Source organism: Oncorhynchus masou, chromosome 18 (genome assembly GCF_036934945.1).
Source record: "Oncorhynchus masou masou isolate Uvic2021 chromosome 18, UVic_Omas_1.1, whole genome shotgun sequence".
Lineage (NCBI taxonomy): Eukaryota > Metazoa > Chordata > Actinopteri > Salmoniformes > Salmonidae > Oncorhynchus > Oncorhynchus masou.
Genome location: NC_088229.1, coordinates 40,793,399 through 40,812,610, shown reverse-complemented (window position 1 = coordinate 40,812,610; position 19,212 = coordinate 40,793,399). Strand labels below are relative to the sequence as shown.

The 19,212-nt window shown below is 43.7% G+C and overlaps 1 protein-coding gene across 1 annotated transcript in view; it reads left to right on the top strand.

The window, feature by feature from the left end:
• LOC135504604 (guanine nucleotide-binding protein G(s) subunit alpha) overlaps positions 1-19,212 on the top strand; it is a 30,852-nt gene that overhangs the window by 2,615 nt on the left and 9,025 nt on the right. Inside the window, exons 2-6 of the mRNA XM_064923324.1 lie at positions 461-533; positions 3,331-3,385; positions 3,579-3,698; positions 8,231-8,328; positions 13,993-14,047. Of these exons, the coding sequence (XP_064779396.1) occupies positions 461-533; positions 3,331-3,385; positions 3,579-3,698; positions 8,231-8,328; positions 13,993-14,047 (401 nt within the window). The remainder of the gene's footprint in view (positions 1-460; positions 534-3,330; positions 3,386-3,578; positions 3,699-8,230; positions 8,329-13,992; positions 14,048-19,212) is intronic.

Genomic DNA, 19,212 nt, shown 5'->3' with positions numbered 1-19,212 from the left:
CAAACATCCCACTAATTTGAAGTTGTTTGCTTCAGACACGGGTGGAATCACGCACAAAGGTAGAAGTTGACCCGAACCACATCAGTTTATCCAACTTAAATCCCGACCTTAACCGACTGGAGAATACAACTATATCTGACCCTAGACCAGCGGTTAAAGGGCAACTTTTTCCAACTCCTGGCCTCTGTTGCTGCTGTGTGAGACCTCAGTCAAGTGGCATAATAACCTGTTTCAATTGGAACTGTTCTGATCATGTTTATTTCACAGATTTAAAATGCTCGACTATTCCTTTTAACATGTCTCTCTTTACAACAATTTTTTTTAGATGCATCACATTCCAAATGACCATCCTCGGTTGGCTGTCGGGATCGGGCATTACGCTGTACTCTCTGAAACGTGTCTAACCACTTCTCTCGTTCTCTATCTCTTGTTCGCTCTTTCACTCTATACCTCAAAACAGGGGCTGGTGAGTCAGGGAAGAGCACCATAGTGAAGCAGATGCGAATCCTCCACGTGAATGGCTTCAATGCAGAGTAAGTATCGTTTTCTTCTCCAGGTGACGTTCCTCAACTGCGAATAAAGATTCGGGTTTGAGACGGCCAGAGGGATTGGGGGAGAATCACGGAGGAACCCAGAATGAAAACAGACATTCAAAACACCAACTTGACCCATGGGCATCTTTCATGTATTGGTCTTTCAATACCTGAATTGTATAATACACACACTAGATGCACCTGTGCAAGAGCATGTCATGGGAGGGTAGTTACAGTTCCCTCAGTTTGAAGATTAGTGCTTCAATAGCCACTATTATTTACTGTCTAGGTGTCTCGTCCTTATGCTATTTTTAAAGTATTGACAGAAATATTAGATAGCGGTTCAAGAATTATCAGTCCGATTGCATGGACTTCCAAAAATGAAAAGCGAATGGAGAGACGAGAAGTCAAACTTTCTTTGGAACAAACTCTGCGGGGTTCAAGCCCTGTTTGGTGACTTGTGCTTTAAGACCCTAGTGCATTGGTTGGTAGAGTTCTAAGCCCAGGTGAGTAGGTTGGTTGAGGGTTTAGGCCTAAATGTGTAGATGGGTGAGGTTCTATGCCTCCTCAGAATCCCATGTAAGTGCCCAATCAGAATATGATGGTCGCATTGAAAAGACAAAAGTCACATTTTTTTTGGTTCAGATCTGTCTGACCACCTCGTTATCATTGTGTGTATATTTCTCCTCAGTCTGGATGCAATCAGGCTACCAAAAGTGCAAACAATGGGTGACATCATCAGCACTCCGCCCCACAAGTGTCAAGAAAACTTGTTTTGGTAGTGAGAGGCACCTAGCGTGTGAGGAATGTGTTTGCTGGCTTCATGAATGCTAGCCAAATAGCTAATATTAGTTACGCTAACCCCTTTGCAGTCCCTTGAGCTTTGCTAGCTGTCTTGCTGGTTAGCTAAAGATGTTAGCTACAGTAGTTAACTACTGCCATCAAGTAGTTGTGTTATATTTAGCCTTTTCCACTGATTGCAGAATGGATACTGGCATTTGAATATAACGCTGGAAAATTTAAATCCGGGCACAATGTGGACACGTTTAAATGTAGGTGAAGACACATGACTTGTTCAGAATTCTATGATCAGAACTCCATGATCAGAATACAAAAACGTCATTAACTGTCAAGTCTAGACACAGCCTCGGTGCGTTGGTGGTTTGGGTTTTAGTCCCCAGTTTGTGGGGTTAGGTTTGACGGTTCAGGCTCTGGTGTGGTGAGTGGCTTTGGTTAAATGAGCAAATCAGCACCTAAGGCACCCAGCATTGTGTGACCCATCTCGTGACTCCATAACACTTACAAAAGCTGTGTGTGTGTGTGCGCTCAGATCACCGCTTGGTCACATCCTAGATCCAGGGTGTCAATCATACGGCCCGGGGTAGTTTGACTAAAACATTTGAAGAATGATAAAACAATCAATATACTTTTAAATGACTAAAACCAAATCGAAACTGTGTAGAAATGAAAATGGAGAAATGATAATGGACCTACATTATTACCGTTTCTTGACTGTCCAGCTGCTAATAATCACCGAAACTAAAGCTAGACAATCGAGGAGTATCAAATTCCCAAAACAATTAATTTTGACGGCGAGGAAATATAACCGATTTTCAGTGTGGCCCTCTGGACCTCGTTGAAGACTGATAGGTTTGACACCTCTGTCCTAGACATTTCAAACATGAATTGATTAGTTGGATGTGTCTGTGTTAAGTTAGCTGTACCCTATATAACTTTAAACGTATAGATTGTATTTCTATGGTATTTGCAATGGATAAAATGCAGGGTGGTGTGTCTGACCTCTTGAGCGACGTTTCCTCGTCAGTCCTGGGGGAAAGATGCTCTGCAAGGAATTCCTGGAGGTGTTTGGTGGATTCCTGGATGATGAAGTTTTTTTGCATTCAGTAACTTTCATTGCTAAGGTTCTAGGCCTAATAGCTTGATGGCTCATCCATTTGTGAAACACTGCACCAAATATATTTATTTTATTTTGTATTCTTTGGTACATTTCTTTGATAAAGATGGACACGGATGTATACACTAACGCATGCTTTCTACTTCAAGTTATTGCCTATTCTCTCTCCACACGCACATATAAGCGAGCACATGCTACTTTGTAATAGCAGGTGATTTTGAATGACCATCGTGTTGAAAATGTAAACAAGGCCTTCTCGATCTAACCCTCTTGTTTATTGGGATAGGGGGATGTCTGTGTGGCTGTTACCTATTCTCTCGACTTTTCCCTCCCTTCTCTCACTCCCTTTCTGTCCCTCTCTATCTGTCGGTGTACCTCTTTCACATTCCCTCTCTTACTCCTGGACTGCTGTTTTGTGTTTTTGATGTAAACTAAATATCAGTGGTCGTGCACAGTCTGTGATGGGTGCTGCTCAGCAAAACGGTTGTTTTACAATTTAGTCGTACATTTGAAGCAGTCTAGTAATGGGCTGCTGTTGCAGCTCGGATACCACTCTTACAATTGTGGTCGTGTTTGACATCGGATCATTTGTATTTATCGTAGCAGGTAAGAGTATTTTCATTGCAGTGCAGTTTAGACTCTGGGAGACTGACTTGTTTTTCGGTATATGAATTTCACATAGTTGAAGACGTGTGTCTCAGTCATGAATAATGGCAGGTTGAGAAGGGATGATCGTGCATGTGCCAGATGTTTCTCTATAGACTATTATCCATGTACATTTTAGTTTTTGGTTTTGCTGTATCAACAATGTATGGCCAATTTATATTGTAATTTACAACATGGAAGATTGAGCTTTGATGTGTTTGTGGGGTTTTTTCGCAGGGAGAAGAAGCAGAAGATTCACGACATCAAGAATAATATTAAAGAAGCTATTGAGGTAAGTTTTCGGTTTGAAGCTTTCATATCACTGTGGGTAGGTAGAATAAATACAATCTAAACAGCTAAGCATGAATCATCAATATTTTATCAATGATTATTGAATATAAGATACCCCAAGACAATCCTGTGTTGTCACCTCGATCTGTATTGATTGTGCGTGTGTGTGTGTGTGTGTGTGTGTCGCTCTTTAGACCATAGTAGCGGCTATGAGTACACTGACGCCTCCCGTTCAGCTCGCCAGTCCACACAACCAATACCGGATCGAATATGTCCTCAATTTAGTCAGTCAGAAGGACTATGAATTCACATCTGTGAGTATGACAATGTATCTACCACCCACACACAGAACATTATAGATTGTCATGGTCTTTTCATGAATGTACAGTGTATACATGCCTGTGTGAGTAAGCACATTTATTTTCTTGTGTGTGCCCTGCATGTGCACACACGGTACCAGTCAAAAGTTTGGACACGCCTACTCCTTCCAGGGTTTTTCTTTGTTTTTACTATTTTCTACATTGTAGAATAAAAGTCAAGACATCAAAACTATGAAATAACACACATGGAATCATGTAGTAACCAAAAAAAGTGTTAAATATATTTGAGATTCTTCAAAGTAGCCACCCTTTGCCTTGATGACAGCTTTGCACACTCTTGGTATTCTCTCAACCAGCTTCTCACACCTGGATTATGGAACATTTGCCTGTTTTTATTATTTAAAACATTCTTCAAGCTCTGTCAAATTGGATGTTGATCATTGCTAGACAACCATTGTCAGGTCTTGCCATAGATCTTCAAGTATATTTAAAAACTGTAACTCGGCCACTCAGGAACGTTCACTGTCTTCTTGGTAAGCAACTCCAGTGTAGATTTGGCATTGTGTTTTAGGTTACTGTCCTGCTGACAGGTAAATTAATCTCCCAGTGTCTGGTGGAAAGCAGACTGAACTAGGTTTTTGCCTGTGCTTGACTCTATTCCGTTTCTTTTTTTTTTTATCCTGAAAAAGCCCAGAATCCTTAATGATTACAAGCATACCCATAACATAATGCGGCCACCACTATGCTTGAAAATTGGGAGAGTGGTACTCGGTAATGAATTGGATTTGCCCCAAACATAACCGTGTTCAGGTCAAAAAGTGAATTGCTTTGCCATATGTTTAGCAGTATTACTTTAGTGCCTTGTTGCAAACTGGATGTATGTTTTGTAGTATTTTTATTCTGTACAGGCTTCCTTCTTTTCAATCCGTCAATTAGGTTAGTATTGTGGAGTAACTATGTTCTTGATCCATCCTCAGTTTTCTCCAAACACAGCCACTATTGTAACTGTTTTAAAGTCACCATTGGCCTCATGGTGAAATCCCTGAGCAGTTTCCTTCCTCTCCGGCAACATTGTTAGGAAGGACGACTATCTGTGTAGTGACTGGGTGTATTGATACACCATCCAAAGTGCAATTAGTGACTTCATGCTTAAAGGGATATACAATGTCTGCTTTTTAATTTTTTACCCATCTACCAATAGGCGCTTGTCTTTGTGAGGCATTGGAAAACCTCCCTGGTCTTTGTGGTTGAATCTGTGTTTGAAATTCACTGCTCGACTGAGGTTACCGTACAGATAATTAGATTTGTGTAAACATTTCGAAAAGCTTGACTCCACTTTGACATTATGGAATATTGTGTGGAGGCTAGTAAACCATTTTAAAATTCAGGCTGTAACACAACAAAATGGCAGGGGGGGGTCTAGGGGTGTGAATACATTCTAAAGGCACTGTACATGCTGTTCATGTTCCCTTAGGAAGGCCCATCCAGCAGTCCCTGTTGCAGGTGCCAGCCTCATGGTACTGGTAGCTCTGTGGGATGTGGTACAGTAGTAATTAGCAGTTAGGGCCTCTATGGGATGCCTGTTAACTAATGGACTGCCCTGAGGGAAGGCCTGGAGGTCTCTGAGTACCACTGCTTGACACTGATTGCCTTTTAACGCCCCTAAATATCTCTCTGGGACCCACACCTGAACAAACCGAGTGCTTTCTGGTAGGACTTCGCCGAAAGGGACGTAAGGACTCCGTAACAGTTAAGCAGGTAGCAGGGTTCTGGATAAGTCGAAAACATAGGCCATTGAATTGCATTTCTAATGGATTTCTCGATGCTTTGGGAAACTTAGTTACACGTTGATCACAGGAACCTTGTTAACGTTTTTTGGATTGAATAGTGTGCGCCAACGAACACTGCAAGCCGGTAAAAACTCACCGTGGCGCACACTATTCAATCAAAAACACGTTACCACGGTTCCTGTGATCCAACGTGTAACTAAGTTTCCCAAAGCATTGAGAAATCCATTAGAAATGCAATTCAATGGCCTATGTTATCGACTTATCCAGAACCCTAGGACAGACGACAACATGTTGTCACTCATCGAAAGGAAAACAACCGATTGGTTAATGCTTTGCATATATTTTGCTGTTGCTACGTGTTAATTTAGGTCCACGTAAGAGTCTTCGGCTGATGCAAAGTGATCTGTTACAGTTGAGTGGTTGCATCCCTACCATTGCACTGTAGACAGTCATTGAAGATTGCTTTGTCTGTCTTCTGGGCCGAGCACACCTGCCATAACATCGCTCTCTGAGTTTGGGTGTGTAGGGCCACATGTGAAGGCGATGTGATTTGTCTGCTGCCTTGCGCTGTGGTTTTTGGATCTCTTGTGATTTTAGAGTCCCCCCCAAGTCCCCTCCATCAGGAGCTAAGGTCAGACAGTGTAACTCTCTCTCCCTCCCTCCTCTCTGGCACCCCCCAGGGCGGAGAGGAAACCGGTTTTACTGGTCACCTGATCTCAGTACACGTAGAAAAAAAGAAAGGATGAGGAAAAGGAGGCGGCCTTTAGATGTGGGTGTTTCTGGGGGTAGAAGCGGGGGTAGTTTGTACAGTTATCTACTGTCTGGGCTATTCGCTTCTAGTTAATTTAGTGTTTTAAGATGTCGTCTTTGTTGTGGTATGGGGTTTATTTTCGGACAGCTGATTTCTCGGCTGATGATAATGGAAGTCTTATAGGTTGTTTAAATGCCAATAAAATGTCAGTTTTCTAAAATGCAAAGCTACCAGGCAACTTCCTTTCCCATGTCTCTCGCTACATGAAGATACTGTAGTAGTGTTGACCATAGAGGTGGAACGCTAGTGAGGAGATTCCCATTCAGCCACATATTGCGTAGCACGTGCTACGTTATAGATTGTCGTTTTAGAAACCAGGTAAAAGCAACCAGCCATGGAAACGGAGCCATGGTCTTCTGATAAACCTCAACTTGACAATTGTCCCTTTGCTTAAAAAAAAGAGTTAAAGGAAGATCAAGCTCCCTGTGATAGGTTTTGTTGTTGCAAAAACAACATTTGTGTATTTGAGAAAGGCCATCCCAAAGGATGAAATGGAAATTATTAAAAAAAAGGAAATATGGGTGAAGTTGGCAAATATTTCCTTTTTCAGGCATTAGACCTGCCTAATTCTTACTTTAAACATAGTTTTTCTGTGTAATGGGCTAAATCACATAATCTGTTAACATCTGACTTCGGAGGGATCTATTCTTGCAATTTATAGTCTGACATTCCAGATTTAGATATGATAAGTAGTTCGGATGAAGTGAACTACTTTTTCCAAAGTAACTTAAAGGGTAGCCTTAGTGTAGCTTCACTTCTTCCAGGGTGAAGTAATTGGCAGCTTGGTAAACTGTATTTTCAGAGTAGCTTCCCGAACCCTGCAAAGCCGGTGAGCAGAGGCAAACAATATAGCACTGAGTTGTGGCCCCAAAGGATTCTGGTTTGGCTGCTGTAATGCAATAAGGAGTTAGCAAGGGAGTTATTTTTCTCTTAAGCGCATGACTGATGATAAAGGAGGACTCTGTTACTAAGACACATAATGAGTGCTCTTTTTTTTATGGAGTGGATGCAGTGATTTCGGGTAACCCAAGCCAGACAAAAAGTGGGACAAATATGCTGGGCAGTGAAAGCTACATGTTATGTTTGATTGTGTGTTGTGTGGCCCAATTGTTCCACAATAGTCTAGTTGTCCGGAAGCCTTTATTTTATACAGGACATAGTTTCCTGTTTACCTTCCAGGTCCAAATGGAGGAGGATGAAGGGAGATTTGAGACGATCTACCTTTCCATGTGCTTTTTGGCCCTCTGAATGTTGATAAGCTATGTGGGCATTCCCACTTTATGCGAACGATGTCAAACAAGGATGTAACAGATTAGCCATTTAGATATGAGTTGACTCCCCTGTTTACACCTGCACCACTTTTTTGTTTGCCGAGTCAAAGTAATGAAATAGGTTTCATTCAATATTTATATGGGATTTTAACGTGATTATTTAGGGTTAAGTCTGTGATACCTGCCAAATATGACCCTCCTAAGCCTGTCGACCATACGCAATCTTAATTTCTCCTCGTTGAAGGAAATGTTGAAAAACATGCCTTGTTCTTAACTTTAAGGCACAATCTGTAATTTCAACGGCCTGACTATGTCACTTGGTTTTTTTCCTATATTGAAGCTCCCCTTGGCCGTTACCCTCACTGGCCACAGAACCTGTTCTCCAGTCAATAAATGGCAGATCCCTAATAGGTGTGCTGCCCCATTGGAATGTAATTCTTCCCGCCCCTATTGACCTTTTCTACATGTACACACGCTCTAGCCAAGCACAAAGCACACAGCATGTGGTGTCAACAAAAGAGGCTGCACATCGCAGTGCCCTCAAACACAGCATGGATGGACAGTGTCCTCTTTCTCGACCTGCTTTAATTCAATTGATCCCCTCGCTCTCTCTTCCTCTCACACACTATTTCTCCCTTTATTTCTCCCTTTCAGGAGTTTTATGAGAATGCGAAGACTCTCTGGCAGGACGAGGGCGTGAGGGTGTGTTTTGAGAGATCCAATGAGTACCAGCTGATCGACTGTGCGCAGTAGTAAGTATGCACTGCACCACATGCCGAGAGAGGACCAGCAGTCTTTAGTAGCTCCAGTGCCCTTATACAGGCCTGTGTTGTTGAACATAAACAGTCTAGGCCAAAGATTAGGGGCACGTATAGCACACTACCCAATCTGAAACGTATTCAATTTCATCAAAACTTTATTGTGCAAAGCAATTTCCTTGTGAGACTGTTCTGGTTTTCTGTGACACCTGGCAACATAACGGGCAAAGGGTCCTGCCTGAAAAAATGACCCTTAAAGTTCTTTGTGTTCCCAATTGCTGTGGCTGAGGGTCTGTGTAAAAGGACCCAGGAAGTGCTGTGTGATAGCGAGCTCTGTCATGGAAGTTACCCTGCAGCTCCTCATCGCGTATCAGTGCGCACACCACAGTATGACATCCCCCGAGCTGCCTGCATCAACAATGCCACCACTCTCTGCCTATGTGTGTCTCTCTGCCGCTCTCCCTAGTACTCTCTCACTCCACGCGCTCCCTCGTACTCGCTTGCGCGCTCTCCCACACGTTCTCTTTCTTTTCCTCTCCTTCATGCTTTCTCTCTCAGCTGTTGTGTGGCTCCATCTCCGCATCTGTGATGTAGGATATTTTCAGCGACAGGGACCAAAAATTCAGGTTCTGAGTCATAAGAAGGGGTAGAGATTTCACCAGCGGTTGGATAGGTGGGGGGGGGGGAAGAGTACACCACTTAACCACAGTGACTGGCGCCTCAGAGTTCAATCTGTTATGGTGGTGTTAGGGATGCACGGCCCGATGTCTAGTTTAACGCCGATGTGCAAAACCGATGTCAAAGCTGACGTGCACACCTATATTACGTAGGTACATGACGTAATGACGCCACGACACATACTGCACAACGCGTACAACACAGCATTCCTAACCTAGCCCAATACGTCTGCCGTGTGGATCTATTTTGACGTTTCAAAGGAAGATAAAGGCCATATGCAACGTTTGTGCCGCTATTATTTCCAGAGGAGGGGAGAAAGTGAAATCTTTCAATACCACAAACCTAATTACTCATTTGAACGTGCATCACCCCCAGACGTTAAGGCGGCTACTTGGAACAAAAGCAGAAAAAAGTACACTTCCAACAACTAAAGTCGAGCAGTAGTTTTGAACGAGTAAGAACATTTCATCGGGACAACTCAAAGGCGAAATCCATCAACGGCAAAATAATGGTATATATTCCCCTTGACAATCAACTGTTCTCTGTCGTGGATGATGTTTGCTTTTGCTGACTGGTGGTGCACTTCGAGCCCCGGTACACACTACCAAGTAGGAGCTATTTTTCAGATGTTGCCCTACTGGAGTTACACAGTATTGTTGAAATGCACATCCCTGAGCTACTTGCAATGGGCGTCACTGCTATTAGCTTCACCACTGACATTTGGACCAGCGACGTCAGCCCTATGAGCATGCTGAGTCTGACAGCACAGTGGGTGGACAAAGGATTTCGTACTGAGGAAAGCCGTATTGCACGCTCAATAATGTGCTGATTCTCATACCGCGGCTGCCATTTCAATGGCATTTGAGAACATGTTTGAAACATGAACACACTCCTAGCTCCATTCAAACAACTGACTGGAGAAATAAGCTAATCAACTGCGTCTGCAGCAGACGTGATACCCTCTGTCATGGCATTGAAACACCTGCTCAACAAAACTGCCAACAGACCGTGGGGTTAAAACTTGTTCACAGCCTCTAGTACTTTTACAAGTGATTCGGTGGCATTCTCTCTGAGTCTCTTTACTGTGTCACCAACATGCTCGATGCTAGGTACAAGGACCGCTACTTCCATGCTCGATGCTAGGTACAAGGACCGCTACTTCGATGCAGACAAGAAACCGGGTTTACGTGAAATGTTATACACAGCTGGACAAGATGGAATCGGACACAATGACAGTGCGCACCGACGAAGAGGACCCACAAGAGGCCACAGACAGAGCTGAAACTTCACTGCTTGACATGTACGATGAAATCTTCTTTGGGAATGGAACGACTGAACAAATGAACAACGAAACGGCACAGCAAGTGAAAGAAATAGGTTTTGATTAGGTTTTACTGGTAATGGGGACATGCGTAACTGCGCACACACTGACCAAAAATATATTTTTGTTGCGTGTTAACTATTTAACTGTACTAGAATGCTTGAAAGGCCGCTCAAATTTTTTTATATCGTTATTGTTTTTTTGTGGCAAGGAAAATATCGCTATCGGCCAAAAATGTCGTCAGTGCATCCCTAGTGGAGTTTGATTTTGAGCTGATTGTATAAAAAATACGTACCAATGCTTGAAGAAACAGTGCTGTGTATTTGATTGTGTTAATAAAGTCTAGGACAACCCCTTCAGGTGGTCCAGATGGTCCAGTCCAGTTTTGGACCCTCCCTCTCTCCCATTCACTCTCTCACTACCTCACTCTCCTGCTCTCTACCTTTCACTCATTCTCTCCTGCTCTTTCTTTCTTTCACTCTCCTGCTTCCTCTCTCCCAGTCCCTCTTTCTCTCACTTGCCCCCCCCCCTGTTCTCTTCCCTTTTCTTTCTCTCCCTGGCTACTCTAGTCACACAAGATTTTGAGCTGATAGTCTATTTATAGAGCCTGTGGTTCTGTCTCTATGGCAACCGTGCTGCAGGCCAGGGAGCTATTTTAGAATCTGCTCTGTAATGTCACTACTTTCTGTTTGTCTTTTGGGTTCAGGCCGGTGGGCCAGGTCAAGTTTGTGAGTGTGAACCTTTGTGGAAGGAGAGTTTACAGCTTTTACAAAATGTATTCTATAACGAGCAGGAAAGGAAAAGAGTGTTAATCTTCTGGAGTCTGCATAGTTATATCTGGCCATCTTTGTTGCCATAACAAAGAATGGTAAATGTGCACGTACACACACACACACAATCTCTCTTGTGTTTGTCCTAGTTTGAGCTAGGTGATATGGCCTAAAAATCATCACATTTTTTATTTTATTTTTTACATGTATGGGTGATCCACAATACATATCTAGATCTAATGTTTTCTACATGTACACACGCTCTAGCCAAGCACAAAATAAGTGTTGTACAATTTTAAAGGTCAAATACACTGCATTTCAAACAGTCAGCGATAATCTATTGAATTCAGAGTGAAGTTTTAAGCCTCCCACAACTACAAGACCCACTAATGTAATTAGTTTATCAAAACAGTTTAACCTGTTTTTTTTTTGTGCAATAATAACTGATCTGGCATTCAAGTCTGTATATGAAAATGCCCTTTTTGTTATACATTTAACTAGAACCATGCATAATGCACATTCACTAGTAATGATTCACTTTTTGTAGCAGGCATCTGGCTATAGAAAATTAAAACAAGTCTCCTCGACAATCTCTCAAGCCCCCGAGCTAGTGATCAGCCATCTAATCTTTATATTTCAAGTTTAGCCAATTTGGATATATTTGCTAGCGAACAGAGTTGAAGTATGAACACACAATTGTTATGAACGTTATGAACGCCTGTCCACTTTGTTCAGATGTTTAAATCAATTGGCCTACCTTATTTCTCAGAAGGAGAACGAGTTGTCAATTCCTTGTATAATTGTGTTTTATGCTTATTGCATATTTATAAAAACAGACGAGACAGCTAGTATACCATTATTTGGCTAAAATACTTAGAGCAGTTTACCAATGCCGCACGCGACAAACTGAACATTCATTTTCCACAATCAATGTTCATTGATACTCTCGTTTTAGTAGTGTCTGCTCTGTGCGAAATTTGAGTATTTGAGACATAAAACGGGTGTAGTTTGAAAAGTTAACTTATCCTCGATTACGGTAAAATAATGTCTCAATGTGTTTTGGTGTCCATATAACTGATTCTGTTGGACCAAACCTGAAATGCAAAAATAGCCCGTTGAAACCGGAAAACGCTCGTCAGAGGAATAAGTGATCTCTTAAACTTGATGGCGTGAGAGGCGAAGAGGGGAGGGACTTGGTGGGTGTGTGTGTGTAAACCATAGAGGAAGAGGCGACGCGAGAGGTTTCTTTCTCGCACAAAGTCTTTAAATAAGGCAAATTATTTTCTATGAGCTTATTTTGGACATAAGTTTGTCGCCTCTGCCTTTCGGACTCCCATTGTTAGGGTGGAGACGTGTATCTCGTCATATTAAGATCTCTGGTGTAAATGGGAAGGTGCACAGAGGAGCGAAGAGGACGAGACCAAAAAATTCGACATGAGTACAAGCGCTATTAAACACTAAAAACAAACAAACAAAACTCGATTCTTGCGATACAGGCATTTGGATTGTCGCGCAAAAACATACATTTTAAAATGAATTCGATATATCGCCTAGTTCTAGCCCTCTAGGTTCTAGGTCTCTCCCAGTGAGTGCCGACTCATTCCTGCCATGGCTCACCTGTAGTTAGGCCTGCCCCATTCCACCCCACCATGTCACATTCCTGGTTATCCAGAGGCTCAGCATTCCTCTGTGTTAAGTAGGCCTGTGAGACCAGGCCAGCATTTGTCTGTCACACCCTGTTTGTGTCGTTCAGTTGTATTAGCCACTCTATAGGGACTGTTTAAACTCAAGTGAAATATCAGTTGTTAACGTGTGCATTGGAATGGGACATTCGTTTCAAAGTCTGTATGACCACAGGATTGGAACCATTGCCGTTCCTATAATCTGTAAGGTGTCTCTACAAATATATGCTAGTGTTTCTCTCCACCCCCCTGGATCCTGACCTGGACCAACACTGGTCCCTAGGATGTTAATAATTCAGTTAGCTGACACTGATTTAATCAGCTTTCAAGTTAACTAACGGACAACAATATTTCATGTACGTGTAGTTAAATAATTCTACATATATTCCTAATTTACTCTTTCTACAAGTGCTGGATTTTCACCCACAGTGGCGAAATCCATCATTCACTGTGATCCTACCTCCAACACAGATGTCCAGACGAAACAATCTTTCTCAGTATAGTGCCATTTTGCTATTTCCTTTTACAAATACATCACTCCATTTTACTGTGATGTCTTACGAGGGTCCTGAACCTCCCTATTTCTAACATTTTATACTGCTATTGCCCTACAGTACAGTTTTCAAATCCATCTGAATCCTGATATTATAACATAACAACCATTCCTGGAACTGAGTCCAAAAGCGAGCCACCGATGAGTAATACCAGAAAAGATGCTCTATTGATTCTGTTTCCTCGTGGCACAAGGCTAACTTTTCAATGCCCCATATATTGAGCATTTTTTATGTAGCAAGTGTTTTATGTAATAGCGTCAATTAAAACGAATGGATTCATGGCTGAGTTGTTTTATTTATCAGAAAATAAACCAGATGCCAAGGTATTGGGACATCAAAAACCTGTTCCCAAGCAACTTTAATTTTACATACAGCATTGCTGTCTCAACTCTTACTTCACAAGTCCTAGTTTTTATCTAAAATGGTCTCCAAAGTGGAAGGTGTGATGGCTTACTGCAGGTTAGTCTCTCTTTAGCACAAAGATGGTTGGAGAAACACAGGTCTATATAATGCTATTGAGCTCAGTGGTTTCTACCTGTCCCCACACAGAAAAGCTTCCAGTAAGGCTCACTCACTGCCCCTGCTAACTGTTGATGGGAATTCTGCCATTTTGTCCTGTTCATCCTTCTGAATCTCTGTTTCTTTCTTCTCAGCTTTCTAGACAAGATTGATATTGTGAAGCAGAGTGACTACACTCCCACTGATCAGGTGAGTTTCCGTGGTCTCAATGCCGCCATTACCAGAGACCCTGGGATACATCTCAAATCTAACTTTATTTGTCAAATGTGCCGAAAACAATCGGTGTAGACCTTACCGTGAAATGCTTACTTACAAGCCCTTAACCAACAATGCAGTTCAAGAAATAGTTCAGAAAATATTTACTAAATAAACAAAAGTAAAAAATAATAAAAAGTAACACAATAAAAAAAGAATAACGAGGCTATATACAGGGGGTACCGAGTCAATGTGCATGGGTACAGGTTATTTGTAGGTAGGGGTAAAGTGACTATGCATAGATAATAAACAGCAGTGTAAAAACAATGGGAGGGGGTGTCAATGTAAATAGTCCGGTGGCCATTTGATTAATTGTTTAGCAGTCTTATGTCTTGGGGGTAGAAGCTGTTAAGGAGCCTTTTGGACTTAGACTTGGCACTCCGGTACAGCTTGCCATGCGGTAGCAGAGTGAACAGTATGACCTGGGTTACTGGAGTCGTTGACAATTTTTTTTTTTTGCCTTCCTCTGACACCGTCTAGTATATAGGTCCTGGATGGCAGGAAGCTTGCCCCCAGTGATGTACTGGGACGTATGCACTACCCTCTGTAGCGCCTTACGGTCGGATGCCGAGCAGTTGCCATACCGGTCAGGGTGCTCTCGATGGTGCAGCTGTAGAACTTTTTTGATCTGGGGACCCATGCCAAATCTTCTCCGTCTTCTGAGGGGGAAAAGGTGTTGTCCTGCCCTCCTCATGACTGTCTTGGTGTGTAATAGTTTGTTGCTGGACACCAAGGAACTTAACTCTCGACCCACTCCACTACAGCCCCGTCGATGTTAACGGGGGCCTGTTCAACCCGCCTTTTCCTGTAGTCAATGAACAACTCCTTTGTATTGCTCACATTGAGGGAGAGGTTGTTGTCCTAGCCCTGCCAGGTCTCTGACCACCTCCCTATCGAATATCTCATCGTTGTCGGGGCGGCAGGGTAGCCTAGTGGTTAGAGCGTTGGACTAGTAATCGAAAGGTTGCAAGTTCAAACCCCCGAGCTGACAAGGTACAAATCTGTCGTTCTGCCCTTGGACAGACCTTGGACTTAGACTTGCCTAGTAAAATAAAAAAAATTAAATGGTGATCAGGCCTACCACTTGTGTCGTCATCTAACTTAATGATGGTGTTAGTCGTGCTTGGCCACGCAGTCGTGGGTGAACAGGGAGTACAGGGGATTTGAAATGGTCGGTAATCTGTTTGGTTAACTTGGGTTTCGAAGACCTTAGAAAGGCAGGGTAGGATAGATATAGGTCTGTATCAGTTTGGGTTTAGAGTGTCACCCCCTTTGAAGAGGGGGATGACCGCGGCAGCTTTCCAATCTTTGGGAATCTCAGACGATACGAAAGAGGTTGAACAAGCTAGTAATAGGGGTTGCAACAATTTGGGCAGATTTTAGAAAGAGAGGGTCCAGATTGTCTAGCCCAGCTGATTTGTAGAGGTCCAGATTTTGCAGCGCTTTCAGAACATCAGCTATCTGGATTTGGGTAAAGGAGAAATGGTGGGGGCTTTGGCGGGTTGCTGTGTAGGATCCCAGGCAGTTGACCGGGGTAGGGGTAGCCAGGTGGAAAGCATGGCCAGCCGTAGAGAAATGCTTATTGAAATTCTCAATTATAGTGGATTTATCGGTGGTGGCAGTGTTTCCTAGCTTCAGAGCAGTGAGCAGCTGGGAGGAGATGCTCTTATTCTCCATGGAGCTTAGTGTCCCAGAACTTTTTTGAGTTAGTACTACAGGATGAAAATTTCTGTTTGAAGAAGCTAGCCTTAGCTTTCTTAACTTCCCTGAAAAGTTGTGTATCACGGGGGCTATTTGATGCTAATGCGGAACGCCACAGAATGTTTTTGTGCTGGTCAAGGGCAGACCGGTCTGGAGTGAACTAAGGACTATATCTACTCTTAGTTCTACATTTTTTTGAATGGGGCATGCTTATTTAAGATGGTGTGGAAGGCACTCTTAAAGAATTGCCAGGCATCCTCTACTGACGGGATGAGGTCAATGTCATTCCAGGATACCCCGGCCAGGTCAATTAGAAAGCCCTGCTCGCTGAAGTGTTTTAGGGAGTGTTTGACAGTGATGAGGGGTGGTCATTTGGTCGCAGACCCATTACGGATGCAGGCGATGAAGCAGTGGTCGCTGAGATCTTGATTGAAAACAGCAGACAGCAGAGGTGTATTTGGAGGGCGAGGGTGCCCATGTTTACGGATTTGGAGTTGTACCTGGTAGGTTCATTGATAATTTGTGTGAGATTGAGGGCATCAAGCTTGGATTGTAGGATGGCCGAGGTGTTAAGCATGTCCCAGTTTAGGTCACCTAGTAGCACGAGCTCAGAAGATAGATTGGGGGCAATCAATTCACATATGGTATCAAGGGCACAGCTGGGGGCAGAGGGAGGTCTATAGCAAGCGGCAACAGTGAGAGACTTGTTTCTGGAAAGGTGAATTTTTAGAAGTAGAACCTCAAATTGTTTGGGTACAGACTTGGATAGTAATACAGAACTCTAGGCTATATTTGCAGTAGATTGCAACACCGCCCCCTTTGGCAGTTCTACCTTGGCGGAAAATGTTAGTTAGCGATGGAGATTTCAGGGTTTTTGGTGGTTTTCCTAAGCCAGGATTCAGACACGGCTAAGACATCTGGGTTGGCAGAGTGTTCTAAAGCAGTGAGTAAAACAAACTGAGGGAGTAGGCTTCTAATGTTAACATGCATGAAACCAAGGCTTTTACGGTTACAGAAGTCAACAAATGTGAGCACCTGGGGAGTGGGAGTGGAGCTAGGCACTGCAGGACCTGGATTAACCTCTACATCACCAGAGGAGAAGTAGGATAAGGGTACGGCTAAATGCTATACGAACTGGCCGTCTAGCACGTTCGGAACAGAGTTTAAAGGAGCAGGTTTCTGGGTACGATAGCATAGGTTCAAGGCATAGTGTACAGACAAAGGTAAGGTAGAATGTGCATACATTGGAGTTAAACCTAGGCATTGAGTAATGATGAGAGAGATATAGTCTCTAGAGACGTTTAAACCAGGTGATGTCATCGCATATGTCGGAGGTGGGACATGGTTGGTTAAGGCATATTGAGCAGTGCTAGAGGCTACACTTTGAAATAAGACCGTATTCACTAACCAGGACAGTAATGGACGAGGCATATTGATATTGGAGAGAGGCATGCGTAGCCAAGTGAACATATGGGTCCAGTGAGTGGTTGGGCTGACTGGGACCACAGCGATTCTGACAGTTAGCAGGCCGATGCTAACAGTAAGTAGGCCGGGGCTAAACAAGTTAGCAGTTAGCAGACCGGGTTAGCAAGCAAGCAGTAAGCAGGGGTTAGCAGCCCGGGGCAGGCAAGCTAGCAGTTTGTAGACTGGGGCTAGCAAGTTAGCCTTTGGGGAAAGTCACAATGGCGGTAAGTCTGTTTTTGCCTCTTCGTGTGGTGACGTCGATAGACCAGTCGTGGAATTGGTAGGGTTCCAAGTAGCTCTAGGTGGCTAGCAGAATGGGCCTTCAGCGGGCGTCGCGCCTGAGGGGCCTGTTGGAATCCTCAGGCAAATTATGTCAGGATTCCAGTCGTAGAGGATCGGCGGGGTTCATTGCCCCGTACCGGCAGTAGAAGGGGTCCTGATATTGTAGCCCAGGAGTGTGCTTCGGTGGTAGCACAGGAGCCCTGGTCGGGCTAGCTTCAGGCTAACTAAGCACCCACCTCTGAAGGGCCCCAGTGTTGAGGATCAGCATGGCAGACGTGTTGTTGCGTTCCCTTACCAACTGGGGGTGGCCCGTCAGGAAGTCCAGGATCCAGTTGCAGAGGGAGGTGTTTAGTCCCAGGGTCCTTAGCTTAATGATGAGCTTTGTGGGCACTATGGTGTTAAATGTTGAGCTGTAGTCAATGAACAGCATTCTCACACGTCTTCCTTTTGTCCAGGTGGGAAAGGGCAGTGTGGAGTGTGATTTGAGATTGCGTCATCTGTGGATCTGTTGGGGCGGTATGTGAATTGGCGTCTAGGGTTTCCGGGAGGATGGTGTTAATGTGAGCCATGACCAGCCTTTCAAAGCACTATGGGGCGGTAGTCATTTAGGCAGGTTACCTTCACTTTCTTGGGCACAGGGACTATGGTAGTCTGCCAGTATTACAGACTCGGTCAAGGAGAGGTTGAAAATGTCAGTGAAGACACTTGCCAATTGGTCCGCGCATGCTTTGAGTACACATCTTGGTAATCCGTCTGGCCCTGTGGCCTTGTGAATGTTGACCTGTTTAAAGGTCTTGCTCATATCGGCTACAGAGAGTGTGATCACACAGTCGCCCGGAACAGCTGGTGCTCTCATGCATGCTTCAGTGTTGCTTGCCTAGAAGCGAGCAGAAAAGCCATTTGGCTGGTCTGGTAGGCTCGCGTCAGTGGACAGCTTGCGGTTGTGTTTGCAGACCCTGCCACATCCGACGAGCGTCATAGCCGGTGTAATAGGATTACATTTTAGTCCTGTATTGACGCTTTGCCTGTTTGATGGTTCATCTGAGGCTATAGCGAGATTTCTTATACGCGTCCGGATTAGTGTCCCGCAGATGTTGCCTGTAATCCATGGCTTCTGGTTGGAATATGTATGTACGGTCACTGGGGACGATGTCGTCGATGCAATTATTGATGAAGCAAGTGACTGAGGTGGTATTCTACTCAATGCCATTAGATGAACCTCAGAACATAGTCCAGTCTGTGCTAGCAAAACAGTCCTGTCGGGTAGCATCCGTGTCATCTGACCACTTCCGTATTGAGCGAGTCACTGGTACTTCCTCCAGGAATCAGGAGGATAGAATTATGGTCAGATTTGCCAAATGGAGGGAGAGTGAGAGCATTGTATGCGTCTCTGTGTGGAGTAGCGGTGGTTTAGAGGGATTTTTTAATAAATATTTTATCTCTCACTGCTGTCACATGACATGTTGGTAGAAATGAGGTTAAACGAATTTAAGTTTGCCTACATTAAAGTCCCCGGCCACTAGGAGTGCCGCTTCTGGATGTGCATTTTCTTGTTAGCTCGTTGAGTGTGGTCGTTGTGCCAGCATCGGTTTGTTGTGGTAAATGGACGGCTACGAGTAATATAGATGAGAACTCTCTTGGTAGAGTGTGTG